We start from the raw sequence: 25,500 nt of genomic DNA, 5'->3' as shown, positions 1-25,500 counted from the left end.
ATCTTATGACCTACTCTACCAGTCAAAGTTTCAATAATTTCATATTTACTGTTTATTGCTTTATATTGTTGATTGATTGAAAGAGAAATAAGTTTAAGTGGTATCGACATGACCTGAGCTAATTACAAAATTAATGCGATCCCTTATTATTATTTAAATCAAGAACCCAAAGAAAATATTTTGAATTATCTCCCTTCTGGGAAATTACATCTCATCCAGGTTACAGATCGAAAATTGCAAAGTTTAAATTTTATCATATAATTGCATGATTTCTGGTGCAAAAAAAATCATAATGATGAGATTTAATTGTTTTTTGTCCATTATATAGAAAAAATTTAAGCAGATGGATTATTCTAATTTTATTGTGAAATTGAAGAAGGTAAACGCCCTGTAAAATTTCCAACTTTTCAGTATATTGTTAATTCATCTATTATCATGGATAACAATTTTTGTGGATTGAAGAAAAAAAGGATTTCATGGATATTTGATTTTGTGGATTTGCCGATGTTTGTATGCTAGCCGATAGAAAATTGACCGATGTTTGCATGCTAGCCGATAGAAAATGGACCGATGTTTGCATGCTAGCCGATAGAAAATTGACCGATGTTTGCATGCTAGCCGATAGAAAATTGACCGATGTTTGCATGCTAGCCGATAGAAAATTGACCGATGTTTGCATGCTAGCCGATAGAAAATTGACCGATGTTTGCATGCTAGCCGATAGAAAATTGACCGATGTTTGCATGCTAGCCGATAGAAAATTGACCGATGTTTGCATGCTAGCCGATAGAAAATTGACCGATGTTTGCATGCTAGCCGATAGAAAATTGACCGATGTTTGCATGCTAGCCGATAGAAAATTGACCGATGTTTGCATGCTAGCCGATAGAAAATTGACCGATGTTTGCATGCTAGCCGATAGAAAATTGACCGATGTTTGCATGCTAGCCGATAGAAAATTGACATTTGTTGAATATTTAAATTTGTGATGCACCTTAACCCACAGAATCTTTGAAAATTGGTATCCCATGAATAATTATGAATACACAGTTCATGATTAGAAAAAGATGTTGATTTCCCACTGGAGCTCTCCTATTGTCTGACTTCATTTATCCAACAATATTGAACCACAGTATATGTAAAACTTTTTCAGTCTTTATTTGTTTTAGGTTCTGATATGCAAGAAGTTATAGGAACAGCCATTGCATTTTATTTACTGTCTAATGGAAAGTAAGTTATAGAATATAATTACATCACTATCAAAGCATGTTAAGATATTCAGACTGAATCAGTTCATCAAAATAATGTTTGAATACTTTTTTCTCACTTAAGGTCAGTAATAGTTTTTCACTTCACCAAATTTTTGTCTCAAATCATCAATGGCAGGTTTACTTTTGCCTAATAAAGTTGGCAGTATTAAGAGTAAATCTGGTGTCCACAAATGTGGCATCCATGTCCATTTATATGTCTTCATGCAAGTGCACAAAACCAGCCAGTTCAAAAAAAGAAATCAAGGGAAAACCATTAATATAAAAAAAGAAAGTAAAGGTGCAATTACCCTACAATAAAGAACCCCAAAATAATTTCTTTTGCAGCCATTTCTACATTATCTATTATTCATCTTGCAATCTTTTTGACAGAGACGCATTTTGTCAAATTATTTGAATAGAAATATTAATGGTTTATCATATAAAAGATTGTCAAACTAAGCAGTTCATTGATACTGTATACAATTCTTATTAAGGTCTTTCCTTTTTCAAAAGGGAAAGACCTTACTGTATTTCTTCTGTTTATTATTATTATCAAGGTCTTTCGTGTTTTTTTTTAAATCAAGAAATACTAAAGTTATCATTGGTTGGTTTTGGATGTTTATATATTTTGATGCTTTAAAACGTTATTGTTACAAAGATAAAATTGTATTGAATTGTTATCATGACCATGTTTTTTGTATGTTTTAGAATACCATTGTATGCTGGTGTATTGATCACAATTTTTGACACTTTTACATTCCTGTTTTTGGACAAATTTGGATTACGTAAATTAGAATTCTTCTTCACATTCCTCATTACAGTGATGGCAGTAACGTTTGGTTATGAGGTATGTTTTTAAAAATATTGTACTTATTTATACTTAATCCACATAATTAGCAAATAGGATAAGTGACTAGGTCTTGCTTGGTTGGCAGTTATTAAAAGTGATAGGAATAAATTCAACAAAGTGAATACCATGCATACAGTCTTCACAATGAACTGTTAAATCTACAGGCCCTGAGCTAATTTTTTTAAATTTTTTAGTTTGATTCTGTTGGCCTGTAGAAATGATTTTTAAAGGACCAAGAGCAATTTTACAAGCCTAGGCTGCCTGGGCTGCCACTCAGCGTGAAGACTGCATAGTAAATGAGGAACTCTATTTGGCATAATGAGTGATTGTAGGATGGACCTGTTCATCTGGGAGGGTTCATTTGAGTTTGACCTGATTTTCATGCTTCATTTGTCAATGATAAGATTTTGTGGTCGCCATATCTCAGGTTCTACAAGGCTCATGTATTTGGTGTATAGAATGATTTTAAGGAATGGTAAGATTTGTTATTAATTTGTTTTACAGTATGTGGTGGTTGCTCCAGACCAGCCTGCACTATTAAAGGGACTTTTTGTACCAGGCTGTGCAGATTGTGGACCCAAACAAATTTTACAAGCTGTAGGAATCATTGGTGCTATAATCATGCCACACAATATATATCTTCATTCTGCTCTTGTCAAGGTAGGTTGTACATGATAACAGGTAGGGCGCATTACGTTTGCGCGCATTTGGGGATTAAATTATTTTACGTTTGCGCGCATTTATTTTACAGGTAAACTAAGATAAAAATAAATGAAATATAAATAAAAATAATATAAAGATAGAAATGACTCTAATTTTGTTAATTTTTATAATAGATATGACTATAACGATCAATTATTGATTTTGAAAATATTTGTTACTTCAAATATTATATATCTAATTGTTCATATTCAGCTCGTTTCGTTTTTCTGCAAAAAACCGGGTAAAAATAATTCATAGTATAAATATGAATTTACTTTCTGTATTGACAGAATATAATTATAGTATTAATGAATGGGTGTTTTTATAATGGCCCTGTTATATGTCCAAGGTCTGTTATAATGGTCGAGGAAGTCTGTAATGGCCCGAGGCAACACCGAGGGCCATTACAGACATCCAAGGCCATTATTACTGACCGAGGACATATAACAGAGCCATTATAAAAACACCCATTTCTTAATACATTTATTGACCAACTGAATAAAAGTGTATGTGTTAATATACCAAATATCCAAGATATTAAGTTGACAGAAGTCATGTGTTGAAAAACAGGAGGAACAGTGATCCCTATATATGGTTCTTTAATGTTGGTTGCTGGTTACTAAATTAAATAAAATACAAAAAAGTATTATACTCTTTACAACTTAATTTTATTAACCTTATTAAAAACCCTAACTGTGCTTTATACAGACAAACCGGGCATTAATACAGGGCCATTACAGAAAAACAGGGCCATTACAGAAAAAAACAGGGCCATTACAGAAAAACAGGGCCATTACAGAAAATATGTTATTTTAATAACCAGTCATTTTTGGCAATAATGTACTTAGTTGGTTTATAAAAAACGGACTGATCCTGCTAGAAATCAACTTCCACCTCCTTGTTGGTGAGAATGGGAACTAAGACTAACGGAAAGGGTCCTTGTACTTGAAAAAATAAATAAATAATTAAGTATTCAAAAATTTATTACCTGTATTTACCTGAGTTTACCCGAGTTCACCTATAAAATAAATGCGTGCAAATGTAATCAAAAGCTGCGCGTAAACATCACTTCAATGTTCTGCATGTCCACTTAGATAGTCAAATCCTTTATTAGTTGTGATCGTAAATTTTTGGCATTTAAAATAATCAAATAATAACCTGTTTATCTCTATTGAAACCACTTCTTTTTCATGTAAATTGCATAATTTACATTTGAGTAAACAAATATCACTTTGGCGCAAGCCTTTTAGACCTATAAAATTTGAAGTTTTCCATACATTTGTGTTAACAATTTAGTGAATAGAATTTGCACATGTCTAATAAACTTTTTAATGCATATGTAAAACTTAATATAAAAATAAGAAGATGTAGTATGATTGCCAATAAGACAATTATCAACCAGGGATCAAAAGATGTGGATATAAGGAATTATAGATTACCTTTTGGCCTTCAACAATGATAATAACCTGACCTGAAAATTAGGAAACAATTCAAACAAGAAAACTTGCAGCCTAATTTATAAGGGTGCAATATACAAATAAAACAAGTAGGACAGACATGAAGCAAAAGCAACCATTGATTTAAAGGCTACTGAGTTGGGACAGACACTTAAAGAATGTGACACCTATAAAAATTGTTTTTGAGAGCTCAACCCTACCCTACCCTGGGAATTAGGTGTAAAAGTACAATATAAGAACAAACTAAAAGTCAGTTGCAAATTGCTTCACTCAAAAGATCAGTAAGAAGCACAAAAAGATGGGTCATGTTCTTCCAAACTACAGAATCAATCTGTACACTCCAATGAATTAAGTGTCAAGACCTCATAAGCAATCTTAGAAATGAATGGCTAAGTGCAATGGAAAATATAAGTTAACAATAGGATTTAGGACAATGAGTAACTGTAAATATGTAAATTTAGTTTTGTTTTCTTTTTAAAAAAAGCAATATTTAAAGATTTTGCTATGTTGTTAAATAAATAACCTTTAAAAATAAGTTTATTCAAAGATCACTAAGTTGACATGGATCTTATTTAAATCTACCAGCTTTGTAAACAAACATAAACAACATAGATATAGAAATTAAGCTGTAATGGCCTGTTTTTTTTAATAAGAATGCATTCTACAGTTATGGTCTATATTTTACTCAAATTACGTAAAAGCAATTCATAAAGGAATGCCAGATTATTTTATACTGTTATAATTTTAGTCTAGAGATGTAGACAGAACAAAGAAAGAAGAAGTGAGTGAAGCCAACAAATATTTCTTTATAGAAGCTGCCATCGCCTTACTTGTCTCATTCATCATTAATGTCTTTGTAACATCAGTGTTTGCTGAAGGTTTCTATGGCCGACGTCCTGAAGATATAGTAAGTATTGGTTGTCTTAATTACTTTACCACAAGAAACTTGACTTTAGTTATTATTATACCCCCCGCCCTTTATACCCCTGCTTTGAAAAAGGGGGGAGTATACTGTTTTACCTCTGTCCATCTGTCCGTCCGTCAGTCCGTCAGTCCGTCCCATGAGTATCTTTCGTCACAATTTTCTCAGGAACTACAACACAAGGATTTCTGAAATTGGGTTTCAGTGTTTAAATAAGTCAGCTATACCGTGTGATGCGTTTTCAGATTCATCACTCAACAACTTCCTGTTTACCGAACACTTGTATATTTTTACACTATTAAAATTATCCACTTGGGGCGGGTGTATCATCAGTGAGTAGTAGCTGGCAGTTTCACTTGTTTCTAAAGCTTTAGAGTTGAGTCATAGTTGGAATGTTTTTACATGAAAAAAGTTCTTTTACATTATCTGAGTGAAAATTAATTCTGATATAACTGGTTCTAAAATCTGACAGTTGTATTTTCTGTGAAGGATAGCAAAACATAAATTGTAAACTTTAGAGTGGAGTTTTGTACAGATTTTTTTTATATTTTTCATTTATGTATTTGAATTTAAAATATCATAAAATAATGAATTTATAAGAATGGAATATGAAAAGTAGGCATAATTTTAAAGGTAAAATTTAACTAACTTTTGAATATCATGAATATCGGTACATTAGATTTATTATTATGCTTTATACATACAGGTAAAAGTTCCACAAGTCATTTGTCAAAGGTACCCCTGAAAGGTAAAAGAAAAATATAATACACTATATATAATATATAGCTATAATAGATTCAGGATTAATAAACAAACATTTTACTTTCAGTACGATAAATGTTTAGCAGAAGGGAATCCTTATGCATATTTATTTAATGTAAGTATAAACTATGATATAAGTTGATTATTGTCTTGAATACAAAAGTTTATCCTTTACAAATTTTGATATGTTGTTTCTAATGACAAAATGGTAGTTAAGTTTGATATTGAGGAGTTTCATGTTTGCTGTTTGGAATATAATAAAATATGGTCCTTAATTGATTGGAAAACAGAACTTTATGTTTATATTTCAATGTGACAACTGGAATTTTAAATATTAAGTTTTTTGCTTAGGTTAGTTGGATAGGAACTACATGTACATCATGTACATAGACTATGATATTTTCTAAAAGGTTATCAGTATATATCACCTCTATGTCATGGTCTAGCAGTTTTGAATTCAATTTAGTGAATGCTACCTCCTGAAGAAGTAATGTTAAGTGTATTTGCCATGCACAATTCATGTAGGTATATTAATGATTCCCAAAAAAGTATCCTTTCAAAACTATTTTCATCAAGTTTGTTTTTTTTACATTAAAGAAGTGATGTGTCTCTTATTGATAGAGGAAAGGTCAGGTATTAATAAAAAGAAAAGAATGATTTAACTGACAATGAGACAATTGTCACCAGAGACCAAATGACATGAATGTGAAAATTCTCTTTTGTTTCTATTATGTCCTTAATTTACAGCTAATGAATAGATTAGTTCTGTAGAGTATACTATATAAGATGAAACTTCAGCTATAAATATTTCCTCCATTTCTAGGTAACAGAGGTCCAAGTTGATATTTATAGAGGGGTATGTATAAAATATTATCTTTACCATTTGAGCAATGGTAGCTCCATTTTCAAAGTATCAATTCACATTTTTCTCTACAGGGTTTTTCCAGTACTCAATAAAAGCAAAGTTTGTGTAAATTTATAAAAATGTTAGCATTATCCTACTATGGATACAACGTTTAAAAAGAAAAGAAATGTCTTTATCAACTGTTTGTCAAAATTTGTGAACACCTAACTTTTTTCTCCAAGAAAATTGATAGAGGGAAACCAGGAATCAAATTACATGAGAGAATACCAATTTGTAGTGTCAGATAGGAGGAAACAGGGAAATCATGAAGTTAGATACCCTTAAAAAAGATATAACCATGAAAATTTAAACCAACCAAAACATGTATATATTTATTCATAAATGAATATTTTGTATTTTTAGCCAACATACTTCTTGATTTTAGGGTGTGTTTTTGGGATGTCAATTTGGGATAGCAGCAATGTATATATGGGCAGTAGGAATTTTAGCAGCAGGTCAAAGTTCTACCATGACAGGAACCTACACAGGACAGTTTGTAATGGAGGTTAGTATTCAAACATTAACAGAAGACAGAAATATTTTATTTGTTGTGGTTATTACCTTAACTTTGATTGAACAGGTCAGAGGAGAAGTGATCTTAATTATTTATAGGCAATTTTGATATTAATTTTTTCTTGTAACACTTTTGTCAGCAGCTACAAATTAGACTACTTGATATTTGGTACAATGTTTATATTGGCAACCTGTGTACCAAACTATTAGATTTTATTCACTTGAATGTCTATTCTTCTTGTTTGCAGCAAACTTATAATCAAGGATCCAGAAATTTTCTCACACAATTTCGGTCATTTTGAGAATATTTAAAGTTGGTGCCCCAATTGTTGTCATCAATGTCGATGTCGATGTCATTGACATTGTCAAACTAGATTCATAGCATCAACGAACTTGAATTGCTGTTGCATCGCATTTACTACAAGTAAATTTCTTACCATTTTTCTAAAAACCTTCAAGAACAGTTTAGGGAATGCAGCAGTTTAAAATAGAAATGATTTTAATGACTCAAAAAGGTTTATTTATCAGACATTGCTAATGTTTCGTTCAATTTGACAAAATTAAAACCGGAAGTTTACGATAATATTAAACTACAGAATTTCCGGATTAGTTTTGTTTATCAAATTGACAGGATATCACAGGCTGCTTTTTAATTTATTACCTTTAAAAGTGTTTACTGTAGCATGAAGAAATCAATTTGCATTTTACAATTAAATATTTAATTTCCTGAAGACAACTTCCCCATTACATAGTAAATAAAGCAATAGCTAGCCATTGTTACTCGTGAAATTTTTTTTTTTACAACATATAAATTAAATTTAGGTTTAATTTTTAAATAAGAATTGATGATTGTCTTTACCGAAAAGTAATTAAATAATGCCCGCGTCACACTGTCCCGATTTTTCTATACGATGGACACCCGAATGCGAAAATTGTAAGTTCGTACGAAGTTGGTCCCGATCTCGTTAAAATACAAAAAAGTGACCGAAGCAAGTACGATGAATAACGAAGTCTATACGATGGTGTCGAAATTATATACGATAGCAAAAGATGGACATACGAAGGTTAACTGAAGACGGGTATTTAAGCTTAATATCTCAGTCGAAGCCTACACGATGGATCACGAAGGCTACACGATGGGTTACGAAGGCTACAAGATGGATTACGATGTCTAAAAGACGTCGTGTACAGCTTACAATGCATATAAATTATATGCCGAAGGCATCACGCGTTTTAAATTGTTTGATCAATATTGAATATATATTATATAGTACATTTAATTTCTGGTTAAATCATAAGACGGAAGATCGTGGGCTTGAAGGGTAAAACAGAATTTCGACGACATATCGTTTCTGTACAAGTCTGCCATGCATGGCGGGAAATCGATCTTTTTGTCTAATTCTTATAAAACTTAGTTTATTATCCCCTGGCCTACAACATGTAAGTTGCGTGTAGATAAAATTGTTATAGACACTCCTGAACCAAAATGCTCAAAACTTGGTATGGTGCTACTCGTTATAATGTTTTAAGCGCTATTGACTTTAAAGTTCAAAGGTCAAGGTCACAGTGGCAGTTGTAATACAAGGCAATATTGCTCTTGTGGACACTCTAAAACCAATATGCTTCAAAAGATTTTAACCACATTTGGTATATTGTTCCTCCTTGTAATGATCTGACCTTATTACGTTCAAGGCCAAAGGTCAAGGTCATGCAGATGGACTTGTTTTTTCTCCTTGAAATAGCATAATACACAGGAAATTGGTTGCTCATTTTTTACCTGCTTGTTCTAAAGACAATATTAAAGGTATTTCCAGTTACTGAATGTTTTTGTTGATTTCTAAAAAAATAGTTTATGTATCAAATATGCATATTCAATCTACCATTTTCTGCATGTGTCATATACAAATATAGTGTCCATATTTGTCCCCAATATGTTACATACGAGGGGATGCCAAGCTCGGCATTGCCTTGTTTGAACTGTAAAATGTGTGCACTAGTCTGAATAATCACCCATAATTATGCCAAAAATCAGAATAATGAAGAAAAAGTTGGTTTCCCTATATACGTGTACCTGTAGTGTTGGTGTACGAGGCGCGTTTATGATTTTCATTATGTTACTTGATATGAAAAATTGACAAAAAATAATATTTTACTGGTAAAACTAAATCCTGAGCCTGTAATAGCTGCTCTTCTTGTTCCATTGGAATAAATAGAAACAATGCTGTCGCCTTTCTTGTTCTCATAGAATCATATGATATGAGCTCCATGTTTTGTGAACGTCTTTCTTAACTGTCGTATTAGACTGACCAGTGCATATCGCGCATGGCACTTTAAATGTATTTTAGTGCAAAAATTAACTTACATTTAGCTGAATTCATTGCCGTCGTAGTTCCATCTTGTCGCCTTCGAACTTTTATTACGAGGTCTTTACGAAGTCGTGTTGCCATTGTAAGACCTTCGGGTATCTTCGTGATTCATTCGTGTAGACATCGTAATGTCAAAACTGCCCGATGGAAACTATGGAAACACGAATGCAATAGGATGTTCAAAGATGCATTCCCGGTGACATTACGATGGTGAGGATGGTGATACGAACTGAATACGAACCTTCAACATCGGACGCACCTTCGGGAATTTTTTAATATGTTAAAAAATTTAGAACCCTTCCCGAAGTTGTCCCCGAAGGCTAGAAAAAGTGGCCGATGGTTCTACGATGGTTAAAGATGGCACTACGAATAGCCCGATCTGGATACGATCAGTCCCGATTTTGAAAATTTCCATAATCATGTTGCCATCGGCGTAAAAATCGGGACAGTGTGACGCGGGCATAATGAATACACTTTTCAGAGAATTTTATTTTTTTTAAGATATTATTCTGAGCTTGTGATCAATGTCAGGTGTGAATTAAAAACACACGTAAAAAGTAAGTAGTGATCATTAGCCAATGTTTCCCGGAGGCCTTGGTGTAGTTATTAGGAAGGCCCTTAAGATTACCAAACTATACTGGAGTGGCAGTTTTATTACAGGAAAAGGATTATAAACAACAACAAGTGATCACAAGTGCAAAATGGCGATTAAGAAAGCCGATTTCAAACATTGAGTCAATGAAATATCCGAAATTATTTCTGTCAAAAAATAAAATTTGTCCTAAATCCCAATTACTCATTTAGGCCAAATACTTTCAGTTTAGGACATTAAAGCTTTTTGATTCATGCGTTAAACCTATTCTGTTATATAGCAGTGAAGTTTGGGCTACTATTAGTTTAGTGAAACAAAATACTACCATCGAGTCAAATTATGCAAACTTCAGTCCAAATAAAATTCAATTAAAATTTGCTATTTTTTTATTGGGTGTAAATAAAGGTGCTGTTAATAATGCTGTACTTTCTGAATTAGGTTAATTCCCACTTTCATTGTCAGCCCTTAAAAATACAATTAACTTCTGGCTTCATATCATTAATATGGACAGTTAGAGTATGGTAAAGAAAGCATAAAATGAAGACTTAAACTTTCCTAATGGTTTTTGTAGTAAATTAAAAGTGTTATTAGGTAAACTTGGTTTTCAGCATGTCTGGGAAAATCAAAACACTATGTCAAAGAAAAAATTACTTTTTTCATTTCAAAAGAAATTAGAAGAGGAATTCATAAAATACTGGAAACAAGCTCTTTTTTGTGACTCTAATAATGGTAATAGTCATGGTAATAAACTAAGAACATATCGCAAAGTTAAAAATAATTTTGAATTAGAAAAATATCTTCTACTGGACCTTAACAAAAGTGTTATTTCTAAAATGGTAAAATCAGAATAAGTAATAGTAAATTACTAATAGAAGTTGGTAGATATACTAGAACACCTTTAGAACAGAGAATTTGTCCAATTTGTAAGGATGGAATTGAAGATGAGTTCCATTTCCTCATTCAATGTAAAGCATTAGAACGTAATAGAAATGTACACTTTTGTAATTTAAGTGATATAGTTCCATCTTTTGTTAATATGAGTGAACAAGATAAGTTTAGTTTCATTTTGAAAAGTAATGATACGGACATTAGTACTGCAAGTGTAGCTGGAATAAGTGATATGTATGATTTGAACATCCATTTAAAGCAAACATAATGTTGTTAAGAGCTTTTATAGTATTAAAGCTGATTGTAACAGCTTGAATTAATAATATTGTATGAATAACACCTCCACGCAATGTAAATATAAAATATGTATCTCTTATCATGATCATTGAGAAAATATGTTTGGTTGTTTTTTTGTTTGTTTGTTTGTTTGTTTATTTTTTGTATTTGTATTTTGTAAATGTCGACTGGTATCATTTCTGTATAGGAATTTACACCAATAAAATTATTTGATTTGATTTGATTTGATTTGAATGGCAAATATGACCGTTTCCGGACCCTTGCGGCTATGATAAAAGAATAAGATATGGTATAATTTCCAGTTACACAACTATCCACATGAGACCAAAGATATTTTTTTTTGTTTAAAACTTAATAAAAATTTCTTATGTATTTCTTTTCAGGGTTTCCTAAATTTAAAATGGAAAAGATGGCAGAGAGTTTTATTGACTAGAACTATTGCCATTGCTCCAACCATATTTATATCTATATACGAGGGTATAGAACAGTTAAGTGGTATGAACGATCTTCTCAATGTACTGATGAGTCTACAATTACCGTTTGCACTGATACCAATCTTAGCTTTCACAAGTTCTACAGATATCATGGGAGATTTTAAAAATGGAATGTAAGTACGATGAGGTGAAAATGCTGGTGATTTTTATTAATATATAAATAGATTTATATGGTGGTAAATATTTGATGTAGATACTTCAGCGTGATATGATATAATAGAAATTTACATGTCAAACAACAGTGTTAAAGAACTATAATGCTTTATAGCTATTAAGTAAACAAATTACAGAAAATAAAATGAAATACATGGATTGGAAACACATAAAGAGGGCATTAAGTAAGATGTCCATCTGTACCTCCATTTGTCTGTCCATGCTTCCCAAAATTAGTTTTTGTTTTATCTAACTTACTTTTTCTTCAACCAAATGTTATGAAACTTATTCAAGTACGAATATGTGTGGCATCATTTTTACCGTCTTGAGTTACGTCCCTTTATTAATGGAAAAATTGTCAAATTTTCCTTTTCCACACTCTTTCTTTACTTTTCCACACTCTTTCTTTACTTTTCCACAACCAAATGCTCTTAAACTCATACACAATGCTTATTACCACCAACAGCAGATCAAGTTTGAATATGGGTGGCATCACATTTGCTGTTCTCTAGTTATGTCCCTTTTTAAATAAATACATTTTGGCAAATTTGCAATTTCCACATACTTTACACAACAACTAAAACATTCAAATAATACTTAAAACCAACAAACACAGATAAAGTTTGAAGTTGGGGGCTTTACTTTTACTATTCTTTGCTTTGCCCAAAAGTCATTTAATTGTTTTGGTTTGTGGTAATTTGTGTGACAAGATGGTGTTTCCATTTCATTAAAAAAAAAAAAAAACATTGGTGTTCATTCAAAAGAATTAAACATTTCTTTTTATTTTGTAGAGTGATGAAGATAATATCTGGTGTTTTGGCGGCAGTTGTGGAAGGAATTATTTTCTATGACCTATTTCATTTTATTTTGTAGTGTAATGAAGATAATATCTGGTGTTTTGGCGGCAGTTGTGGAAGGAATTATTTTCTATGACTTATTTCTTTTTATTTTGTAGTGTAATGAAGATAATATCTGGTGTTTTGGCGGCAGTTGTGGAAGGAATTATTTTCTATAACCTATTTCTTTATATTTTGTAGAGTGATGAAGATAATATCTGGTGTTTTGGCGGCAGTTGTGGAAGGAATTATTTTCTATAACCTATTTCTTTATATTTTGTAGAGTGATGAAGATAATATCTGGTGTTTTGGCGGCAGTTGTGGAAGGAATTATTTTCTATGACCTATTTCTTTTTATTTTGTAGTGTAATGAAGATAATATCTGGTGTTTTGGCGGCAGTTGTGAAAGGAATTATTTTCTATAACCTATTTCTTTATATTTTGTAGAGTGATGAAGATAATATCTGGTGTTTTGGCGGCATTTGTGGAAGGAATTATATTCTATGACCTATTTCTTTTTATTTTGTAGTGTAATGAAGATAATATCTGGTGTTTTGGCGGCAGTTGTGAAAGGAATTATTTTCTATGACCTATTTCTTTTTATTTTGTAGTGTAATGAAGATAATATCTGGTGTTTTGGCGGCAGTTGTGAAAGGAATTATTTTCTATAACCTATTTCTTTATATTTTGTAGAGTGATGAAGATAATATCTGGTGTTTTGGCGGCAGTTGTGGAAGGAATTATTTTCTATGACCTATTTCTTTTTATTTTGTAGTGTAATGAAGATAATATCTGGTGTTTTGGCGGCAGTTGTGAAAGGAATTATTTTCTATAACCTATTTCTTTATATTTTGTAGAGTGATGAAGATAATATCTGGTGTTTTGGCGGCAGTTGTGGAAGGAATTATTTTCTATGACCTATTTCTTTTTATTTTGTAGAGTGATGAAGATAATATCTGGTGTTTTGGCGGCAGTTGTGAAAGGAATTATTTTCTATGACCTATTTCTTTTTATTTTGTAGAGTAATGAAGATAATATCTGGTGTTTTGGCGGCAGTTGTGGAAGGAATTATTTTCTATGACCTATTTCTTTTTATTTTGTAGAGTGATGAAGATAATATCTGGTGTTTTGGCGGCAGTTGTGAAAGGAATTATTTTCTATGACCTATTTCTTTTTATTTTGTAGAGTAATGAAGATAATATCTGGTGTTTTGGCGGCAGTTGTGAAAGGAATTATTTTCTATGACCTATTTCTTTTTATTTTGTAGAGTAATGAAGATAATATCTGGTGTTTTGGCGGCAGTTGTGAAAGGAATTATTTTCTATGACCTATTTCTTTTTATTTTGTAGAGTAATGAAGATAATATCTGGTGTTTTGGCGGCAGTTGTGAAAGGAATTATTTTCTATGACCTATTTCTTTATATTTTGTAGAGTAATGAAGATAATATCTGGTGTTTTGGCGGCAGTTGTGAAAGGAATTATTTTCTATGACCTATTTCTTTATATTTTGTAGTGTAATGAAGATAATATCTGGTGTTTTGGCATTAGTTGTAATAGGAATTAATATGTATTTTGTGGCAGTGTATATACAAGAGTTACCCCACCATTGGGCTATATACCTTGGTGTAGCTGTACTTATACTCCTCTATTTTGGATTTGTTTTGTATCTGGTAAGTAATCTAACGTATCTAATGCATATATATATATATATATCTTTAAAATTATTTTATGAGTAAGTTTCATTTATTGAATAATAATGAATTGTACCACAAACATATTTATTTTAGGAAACTGATTCAACCTTTTTTGTTGATAGAATAACAAATGGAAACAGGGAATTTGTCAAAGAAATAACAACCTTACCAAAGGCTATAAAATAGCCACAAATGGGTCTTCAACTTAATTTGAAAATCCTGCATCCCAAGGCCGGCTTCAGCTTGCCAATAAACATTAGTGTATACTTGTTCAGTGAAATTGATGCCACAATGCAATAAACTCCAAAACATACAAATGCACCAAGTTTTACAAAACTAGCAAAGACAAGAGGTTCCAGACACAAAAATGTAGAGGGCTAAGCAAAGACTCTATGAATGATATATTGAATCTGATACTCCTTAGTATTTTATTCAATGCCTTTTGCCAAGCTTTCTGAATACTGAAATTTTTGGAGCCATTTATACATTTGATTTGATTGTCCTTTTGTTTTTAGCAAGTTTAGGGATATTGATTTCATTGGCAACCTTACATACTATATCACCTTGTTTTTATATAAAACATTTGTATTACTATTAATTATTTCAGGTATGGCATTGTTTTGTTACCATGGAAATAGAAATATTTTCTAGAATACCAGTAAGTAAATAGAATATCACATACATATTTTTATAAATCACAGATTAATATACATCATCACTAAATGGCAAAGGTTCTACATACTAAAAGGAGAATTGCATGTACATGTATTTTATTATTTAGAATTTATATTAGTCCTAGAAGATAGAATTACCAACCTTTAATTTGGAATAATGGAGGAATGGTAGCAGACGTACATGGTTCTTTTCTGTTTACACTGTTGTCTTTTGATTATGTTTGAGTTGGTTTGAGATGCATATGTTGATTTTACAAATAGAATAGGGGGTAAGTTATGAAACTGGAGTTATGTAGAACTGTTCAATGCTTGCCCTATTAAAAGTTTGTTACTGATGTCGGACAAATGGTTGTTATGTTCAATATTTGATTTTCACTTTTACAGTTATATTTTTTTCGAGATTTGGTCTGATAGGAATCAAATACAATATGGCACTTTATGTCAATTTTGTTCACCAACTTTTGAAAAATTCAACAAATTCTTATCAAATTTTAATATGTTGTTACTGATGACAAAATGGAGGTCAAAATTCTTTTAGTGGTTTAGTAGTTGTCTTTGGTTGAGTAGGAACTGGCACTTGCTCTTATTTCCTTACAATGACTTTTGAACCCTTCAACCAATTTTTATGTCACCTCAAAGGGCATTAAGGATTACCCTTGTTCCTCTGTTCATACAGACATCCCAAAGTTGGTTTCTGTCCTCGAACTTTAGTTTGTCTCAACTTTAATATTACTTAATTTATACAAAATGTTTATTACCACAAAATACAGATCGAGTTTAAATTTTGGTGTCATCATTTTAACCATTCTAGAGTTATGCCCGTTTACAAATGGTAAAATTGCTGAATTTTTCGTTTCTGTCCTCTAACTTAAGTTTGTCTCAACCAAATGTTATAAAACTTTTACACAATACTAGCGTTACTTTTATTTTTCCCAAGTTGTGCCCTTTATAACATTATATGCAAGTAGGGACTTAGAGAAGTTCATAATTTACAAGTATCATACCAGGTTCTTATATGTATTGTTTCTATAGAATATTGAAATCCATAATAATCCTTCTGTCTTCCAAAACACCCCTGCAAATAACCTTACCCTGTTATACTTTTTCTATCCTACAGCTACTACGCAGCTTTTATCCACGATACCAACTTCTCCTCTCAGAATCTCGTTCAGATCTACAATATTCTACATTCTGATATTTACTATGACACTTTATTATTATGAGAAGATACAAGGAAGATCTACTTGTGATAACTGTGTGTGATAGAATAGTTCTAAGATTGATGGCTTTACTTTTGAATTTGTCATTTTGTCTGATGTATCTGTTGAAAGAAAAGATGTTTTAAAGATCCAAGAAAATACAAATGTTTTATTTTGTGATATTTTTTATGACCTTTAAATAAGATGACCTTCAGATGATCCAAAGACCCAAAGATGATATTTTACGTGTGATATTTCTTTGGCATTACATCAAGATTACCTTTTGAGGATTGAAAGAGGATATTTTACATGTGATATTTTTCGGGCATTCCAACAAGATGACTTTATGACTTTTTGAAGATTTAAAGATGATGTTTTGCATAGGATATTTCTCTGGTATTACAATAAGATGACCTTCAGGTCAAAAGAAGATTTCAGTCACTGAGAAAAAAAAAAAACATGGCTTTTAAAAATTGATGCCATCCAGACATTTGAAGTGTGGAACATTAGCTGACTTAAAATTGTATTTTGCTCTTTTTTAACTCTAGATAAGAAACTTCATTTTTGTTTGAAAGCTTGCTTTGTAATATCATATGTTGACATGACGGCGATAAAACTCAAAGAAGAAATATTTGAAATAAATGTAACACAGGCATTCTCAAGTTAATTTAATTACAAAATGTACTACAGTAGTTCTTTTCATTCTCAATTTTATTTTGAGAATATAATTTTTCAAGTTTTTAAATGTTCAAGACTAACACATTAATAACTGTCTCCACTACATATCAAGATTTATTAAACATTATATTGGTCATAGAAACATGTAGTGTACCTGTGATTTAAGAACTGCTCTCTACTCAAATACACATTGTGTAAAAAAGAAAACAACTGAAGGCATAATTATGACCAAATAAACAAAAAAAAACATAAGCAATTCTGCATGGTTTGTTAAAATCCAGCAATAACCTTTTTAAAAATATGTGTTTTTATATGAAATATATCGCAAAATGATGTAGATGAGGAATTTTTAAGTCCATGTACTGTACATTTGTTTCTAAAGACAGCTATATTGCTGGTTTTTGTTCGTTTTCAATTTAGTACAAAATAAACTTTGAAATAATAGAAATTATGAAAATACAATTAATTTAAACGCAACTATGGTATTTTTCTGAATTATACAGGAATTGAATGTAGAAATAGGAAGATGTGGTATGAGTGCCAATGAGACAATTTATACACCTTGAGGGTACCAGTTTTACTTATATTGTGCCATTTGTTACAGATAAATAAAGCATGATATAAAGATTGCAATGCTATATTATTTATATGTATATTATATTTATATTTTTTTAAATGTAATGTAATGCTATGATATTTATACATATATTATATTTATATTTGTCAAAATGTAATAGTGATATTAAAAAGTACAAACAATTTAGCAGCTTAACAGGTTTCTGCTGAGATCAGAAGTGTAAAATGATATTTGTGAAAATTTTTAAATTGTTGATTTAATCTATAGATTTCATGGAAGCCAGTTTCTTTAAAAAAAAAAAGATGGAAGTTATTTTATGCACATAAGCAAATCTATGTAACAACACAATGTGAATTATGAGTTCCATAAAATGAATTTACGTGTAATTATTTTGGTGAACTGATTGCTATCAATATTTGAGGTAATAATCTCTTTGTGGCATTTGTTTTGAACCTTTTCAACAGGGTATACTATTTTGTAAAGTGCACCGATTGTTATTAAGAATTATTGTAAGAGTAGTTGCAACAACATTAGGTGCTAAGTTATTAGTTTTTTAATATATTAATGTGTCTTTGTATAAATTAGTGTTCTAGCAAGTGTAATATCATGCACAACACCAATATAGAAAGAGCTGTTTGTCAAGACAGTTTCTATTTTCAAATTGAAGTTCTCTAAAACAGGTTCCCAGTTGTGTGATCAAAATACATGACATAATTGTTCTCTAAAACAGGTTCCCAGTTGTTGTGTGATCAAAGTACATGACATAATTGTTCTCTAAAACAGGTTCCCAGTTGTTGTGTGATCAAAATACATGACATAATTGTTCTCTAAAACAGGTTCCCAGTTGTTGTGTGATCAAAGTACATGACATAATTGTTCTCTAAAACAGGTTCCCAGTTGTTGTGTGATCAAAGTACATGACATAATTGTTCTCTAAAACAGGTTCCCAGTTGTTGTGTGATCAAAATACATGACATAATTGTTCTCTAAAACAGGTTCCCAGTTGTTGTGTGATCAAAATACATGACATAATTGTTCTCTAAAACAGGTTCCCAGTTGTTGTGTGATCAAAGTACATGACATAATTGTTCTCTAAAACAGGTTCCCAGTTGTTGTGTGATCAAAATACATGACATAATTGTTCTCTAAAACAGGTTCCCAGTTGTTGTGTGATCAAAATACATGACATAATTGTTCTCTAAAACAGGTTCCCAGTTGTTGTGTGATCAAAATACATGACATAATTGTTCTCTAAAACAGGTTCCCAGTTGTTGTGTGATCAAAATACATGACATAATTGTTCTCTAAAACAGGTTCCCAGTTGTTGTGTGATCACATGACATAATTGTTCAAAATCTTGTTTGACACATCAGTTTGTTCATTGACAAATTGTATTTTTTTGGGTAATGTATAATTGGATTAAGTGCAGACATCCTATTATCCAGGTTATGACCATCAACATTGACTTTACTGGGTATGAGGTGATTTTATAGGTAAACATTCATCTGGAATATTGATTATTCACAGTCAAAAGTAAAGAAAGCCATAGATTTTTACAGATAAATGCATGCCACTGTCCTAGCTTTTGTATTTTTTTCAGTTTTAGACTAAGCCTTGAGGAGACAATTTTTAATTCATGAAAGTGTATATATATATGAGTTTGTTTGGGTATGTTATCTGGGACCATGTTTTAGTCCCAGATGTTATGTAGGCATTATTATGAAGATTTTTTTGTAGTAATAAAGTACAACTGTAATTTATGTTCTTTGTGGCATTGAAAGCCCTTTGAAAACTTAGCTAGAACACTAGTTTAAACAAGTGGTTAACTTTCACTGTGTATTAATGATATTTGTATATAAAATATTTTATAGAGTAAGTGCAATACATATAGACACCTAAGTCATATTTACATACTTCCATGCTTTGTAAATGTATACGTATCAGATCTGCTTTTTTGTATTGACATATTTTTTACAGCTTGTACTTTTTTTTCCATTTAAAAATTTATACATTTATGTAATAATTTGTTATCATTTTCATTTGACTGGACATTAATTTTATGTTATTCTCTAAGATATAGAATATTTGCATCTTCAGCTTAAATTGTGCCAACTAAATGGTTTCAACGTTATTATTTTTATATTCCCCTTTTTAATTAAAGAGATCTAAGATGTGAGATGAATGTGATATCTGCAATGGGTGTTTATAAGTTCTGAATATGCCAAAAATAGAGATTTTTATGAAAGTTAACAAAATTATTTTTAGAGTCAACCCAATTTAGGCCCCGAAAACCTATAGCAAAGGGTTTAACAAACTAAATATTAAAGGTAATTTGTTATAACTATAGCACAGGGTTTAACAAACTAAATATTAAAGGTAATTTGTTATAACTATAGCAAAGGGTTTAACAAACTAAATATTAAAGGTAATTTGTTATAACTATAGCACAGGGTTTAACAAACTAAATATTAAAGGTAATTTGTTATAACTATAGCACAGGGTTTAACAAACTAAATATTAAAGGTAATTTGTTATAACTATAGCAAAGGGTTTAACAAACTAAATATTAAAGGTAATTTGTTATAACTATAGCAAAGGGTTTAACAAACTAAATATTAAAGGTAATTTGTTATAACTATAGCACAGGGTTTAACAAACTAAATATTAAAGGTAATTTGTTATAACTATAGCACAGGGTTTAACAAACTAAATATTAAAGGTAATTTGTTATAACTATAGCAAAGGGTTTAACAAACTAAATATTAAAGGTAATTTGTTATAACTATAGCAAAGGGTTTAACAAACTAAATATTAAAGGTAATTTGTTATAACTATAGCAAAGGGTTTAACAAACTAAATATTAAAGGTAATTTGTTATAACTATAGCACAGGGTTTAACAAACTAAATATTAAAGGTAATTTGTTATAACTATAGCACAGGGTTTAACAAACTAAATATTAAAGGTAATTTGTTATAACTATAGCACAGGGTTTAACAAACTAAATATTAAAGGTAATTTGTTATAACTATAGCACAGGGTTTAACAAACTAAATATTAAAGGTAATTTGTTATACCTATAGCACAGGGTTTAACAAACTAAATATTAAAGGTAATTTGTTATAACAAACACAAAGTTAAAAGACCTTTCTTGTCAACACTCCAGCTGTTTCCAATCCATAAAGGAAATTGAACCTATTTTCATTGAAAGTCAGGGAAAATCAAATTCTGAGTGTTAATTGTGACTTATTACGGAACCTATATAATATGGCTCTTATCCATTGTGGTAATGGTAATTAAATTTTAAGTTTTGAGTTTTAACTGCAAATAAGAGCTATTTTTGGGCCTTATTGAACCTACTTCTTTTGGCCTTTGATTTTTATGCCCCACATAGGGGCATTGTGTTTTTTTGGTCTGTGGGTCTGTTCATTTGTTTGTTCATTTGTCTGTTCATCAGTCTGTCTGTCCTGCTTCAGGTTAAAGTTTTTGAAAAATTGTGCTCATGTGTGTTTGTAGGTAAAGTGAGTTGTCTTTAATGTGATTTTTTTTTTTGCTGAATGTTTTGGATGTAAAGTTTAACTTTTGGATGATTTACTGAAACTCATGAAGAATATGGAAAGCAATAATGTAGATAATATTAACTTATTTAGAATTAAAGGTCGTTTGACATTTAATGTTAGATTATCATATCATATACTCATAATGCATATTATTATTGTTATTTCTTAGACTGTTAGATTGTTACCTACATTTACATATTATGTGACATTCTACTGGTGATTGTTTTGATGCCAAAATAAACGTCTTTCATTTCTATTTGTCAATTTTTATAGTCTTTAGTCAATTTAATAGCTATCTGAGTCTTTTTATTATAATTTGAAATAAAAGATTGGTATAAGAAATACATCATCTATTAAAAGTTTTCATCCATAACTGAAATAACTGAAAATGACACCTTTCTCCAAACAAAAAAGATTAGAGGACAAACATCTACCTTTCTTCAACAATTAGGATCATATAGTAAGATATTCTTTCAAAAAGCTTCTTGAAAATAAAATGAAAAATAAACATGAAAAAACAATAAAACATGAGGCCAACATCAACACTGAAATGCAGTCTAGGGCATGTATACCTTAACTATTTGATGAGATTATACAAGTTAATGAATGTTCGAACTGTCGTCAATTTGGGCTAGTGGTGTGACAACAAAACAATACATAGTTATCTCTCTTTTATATGTTATTTGGGTGGTGGCTGCCACCTGTTTCATAGAAATAACTTATGAACCGTTTGGGCAATGCCTTTCTCATTTTACTGTTGACAAATGGAGGTAGATTTTAGTATTGAAGATTTTCAATTTTACTTTTCAAGAGTTATGGTGCACAATTTAATTAGAAAATAGCACTTTATGACATTTCTGTGCAATTACTTGTAAACCACTGAACCAATGCTTTTCAAATTTGATGTCACTTGACAAAATGAAGGTTAAGTTTTATATTATAGATTTTCCCTTACAAAGAAAGATCTCTTTCCTTTCAATGTTTTAACTCCTAGTAGCTTCGCTTCACAGTGCAGCGCTATTAGTTTCAGTCAACATACACACCATCTTGAATTAATAACTTATCTCCTAGTAGCTTCGCATCACAGTGCAGAGCTATTCGTTTCAGTTAACATACACACCATCTTGAATTGATAACTTATCACATGATAGATTCTGATTGGTTGCATTATGATGCGACTGAGATAAAGCAACAGCTATTTGCTTAAATGAGATACTGTAAATTCAGAAATTATTGCGAGGTTTTTATTATTGCGAAAAATGCGTCAGAGTTGTAAACGCAATTATTTAAACTCGCATTTTGAAATATTTGATATGAATGAAACAAGATTTTTTGTCAAAATTGCATTTAAGTATTAAATGACAAAATTGCAATAATAAATGCACGCAATAATTTCTGAATTTACAGTAAAGATTGACAGACTTTTCTCGGTCAGGATAAGACTTCAAATGCTGGAAATAACTATGTGTATTTCAGTTTCAATCAACTGTCATTAATTCATGTTCGCTTTTTCTATGCATATATTTCACAGATAAATTCAATATTAAAATATCAATTATTAATGTGTGTTTATTTGCTTTTTTACTCTGCAATTTGCACTATTGCTTTGCTAAACAATGTTCCTATGCAATGTTTACAAAAATGCATTATCTGTATTTTATAACTTCTGACAATCTAGGTACACCTCAAGAGTCGTGTCTATTTATAATTGTTTTAATTTCATACAAGTTATATAAAACATTTACTGAAAAGCATGGGTGTATATCGCACTGACTCTTAAAGTACATCCATTTTATATTAATCAATATCTAAAAATACCACATTTCCAATACTATTCAACAACCACATGCACACATATTTCCTTAAATTAGGATAGAGCGAAGCAGTCCATAGCTTTTTAGAAAGCTCAAACTTGTTACTATAACTCCTGAGAGGTTCCCTTTTATTCCTTCCCATGGTCACTGGACATTTTAAGCAATAAGAATGAATTAATTAATCTTACATAATATTTGTCTGTTTCAGTGTCCATCATTCTTAAGAACAGTGCCAAATGATACATATGAAGAATTTCAAGATGAAGTGGACTTTGAACTTAGTGGGGAACGAGGGTTGAATATACAGGAATGAAATAACTATAACCAGTGATCTTTCAATGTTATACCACATATCTGTGTCAACAATCTGGGTTTCTAGGTACTATATAACAGTACAGATTTCTAGGTACTTTAGAAGAGTTAAAACTATTCAACCAATGATTTAGTGTCTTACTGTCTGTTTGATGTATTTCACATACAGAGTCATGATGGCATACTTGAGAATCTGATGTGCAGTTTCATTTCATGAAAGAAGACGACTACACTGAAATTAAATAAGTTATTTAACTGTGTGAACTGGAAGTAAAATACTCAAATCAATTGATGTCTTTTAATCAATTTACATTACTACTTACGTTATAAATATTCAGATATTGTTGAACAAATTTATAATTTTGTACCATTGAGAATTTTTTTTATAATTTATATATTTGTGATTTACTTTAAAAATAAATTTTGTGAACCTTTTAATATGAAGTCTTAAGGGCATATTCAACAGTTTCAGGGCTACTGTTTATTTATAAATGTGTATATGTCTTGAGTTTTGAGAAACAAGATTATTTACTTTTGTAAATGTTTCTTAATTTTTGTGGTACAATATATCAAATAAAAAAAAAAACCTGACAGTGTGTGAAGTAATCATTTAAATTGATGTTTGTAAAAATGATAAAAGTATAATGTTATCGCTTGCAACACTTAGACATTACCGCTACAAAATGTTTTATTGCTGAAGATGAAGAGTCAACTAAGAAAACAGGCCTTTTATTACTAGCAATAATTTTTAATCTCTAAAAATTATCTCAAAGATTAATAAAAGAAAATACACAAAATAGCGATATTACATATTGTTTGTATATATATACCTTGACCCATTACAGATCGTTATGAAATATAACGCAATGCTTGACTTCTTTATAATATTCAAGTGCTTTTAGTAAAATGTAGAAAGTTAAATGAAACACAGAGACTTACCAAATTTGCCTTTAGATGCCTCTATAAGGGCTCATATAAGTGTCTTTTGACATTGACATTAAATATTTTACAGTTGACTTAGCCATGATATTTTAATATATAAATGTGTTTGTAAGGTGACAGATTGACATGTTAATGTAATTATATGTGGTGAGACTATAGAAAAAGAAAAAAAATTGTACATAGGAGGGATTGCAATCACTAAAACAGGGGATTATGAATATAAGTGACACCACAATTCAGTTCATTTAAGTCTTCTCTAAAAAATATACAGTACAACATATAACAATAAATCACGTCTGTTTAAATGAGTTTTTTGGAGAAATCTTGGATAATTTACACTGGTAAACTTTTTTTAACAAATTTTAGACTATGAAATTAAAAATTGACAATATTATGATGCAACTGTATTTTACTCTTCATTATGAAGTAACATGTTTTAAATGCAGTTTATCTACCTGAAGATTCATTGGACATCTGGTAGTAATAAACAGGGACTGTCACTGAGATAGCTTTATGATAGAAAGGCAATTGTTTACAGTGAGTGCAATATTGTTGTTGAATAAAATATATATGTTTTGGTGATTGTATTAGTTTTTAAGTGTTTTCTTATTAGACAAATATGTTTATGATAAACATATTTAGTTGGATAACCAGTTTATCCAACTAAATATTTAGGAGAGACAAGTTTGTGTGTCCACACTTATTACACATGAACAGAATCTGATTTTTAGGCAATAATTAGACCAGGTGCATTAGTAGATTTAGATGGTGGAAACATTACATATAAGTTATTCTATTGTCAAGAGGTCTTAATTTTCTTAATTCTTGTCTTAATATCAGACTAAAAGTATAAACTTACAAATGTTTCTTTTTTTTAATTGAATTTTCAAAAAATTGTAAAACTGGCATTTTTATTCCTCTTATTTTAATATAAAAAATATACATGATATACTATATATTTAAAAGTAAAGTGTCTTTACTTTTATAAATTTTATGTTATACCATATTCACAAATGTTACTTGTTAAAATATTTCTAAGAAATAAAATTATATTTTGTTTTGGTA

The 25,500-nt window shown here is 30.4% G+C and overlaps 1 protein-coding gene and 1 long non-coding RNA gene across 5 annotated transcripts in view; both read left to right on the top strand.

The window, feature by feature from the left end:
• Positions 1-25,500, top strand: part of LOC143065447 (natural resistance-associated macrophage protein 2-like) — a 29,599-nt gene extending 4,099 nt beyond the window's left edge. For 2 of the 4 annotated variants that reach the window (XM_076239020.1, XM_076239024.1), the window contains 11 exons: positions 1,170-1,230; positions 1,959-2,097; positions 2,605-2,760; positions 5,008-5,166; positions 6,011-6,058; positions 6,767-6,799; positions 7,233-7,352; positions 11,887-12,110; positions 14,500-14,656; positions 15,288-15,338; positions 23,390-25,500. In XM_076239020.1, the coding sequence (XP_076095135.1) occupies positions 1,170-1,230; positions 1,959-2,097; positions 2,605-2,760; positions 5,008-5,166; positions 6,011-6,058; positions 6,767-6,799; positions 7,233-7,352; positions 11,887-12,110; positions 14,500-14,656; positions 15,288-15,338; positions 23,390-23,494 (1,253 nt within the window). In that variant the 3' untranslated portion in view covers positions 23,495-25,500. Of the gene's footprint in view, positions 1-1,169; positions 1,231-1,958; positions 2,098-2,604; positions 2,761-5,007; positions 5,167-6,010; positions 6,059-6,766; positions 6,800-7,232; positions 7,353-11,886; positions 12,111-13,023; positions 13,121-14,499; positions 14,657-15,287; positions 15,339-16,471; positions 18,008-23,389 lie in introns of those variants that run through there. The other 2 variants (XM_076239022.1, XM_076239023.1) reach the window with 2 other exon arrangements.
• LOC143065450 (uncharacterized) lies at positions 18,913-21,623 on the top strand. Its single transcript, XR_012975473.1, has 2 exons — positions 18,913-20,135; positions 20,920-21,623. It is a non-coding gene; the product is annotated as an uncharacterized LOC143065450 (long non-coding RNA).

Source organism: Mytilus galloprovincialis, chromosome 2 (assembly GCF_965363235.1).
Source record: "Mytilus galloprovincialis chromosome 2, xbMytGall1.hap1.1, whole genome shotgun sequence".
Lineage (NCBI taxonomy): Eukaryota > Metazoa > Mollusca > Bivalvia > Mytilida > Mytilidae > Mytilus > Mytilus galloprovincialis.
This window is presented reverse-complemented; position numbering and strand designations above follow the sequence as displayed.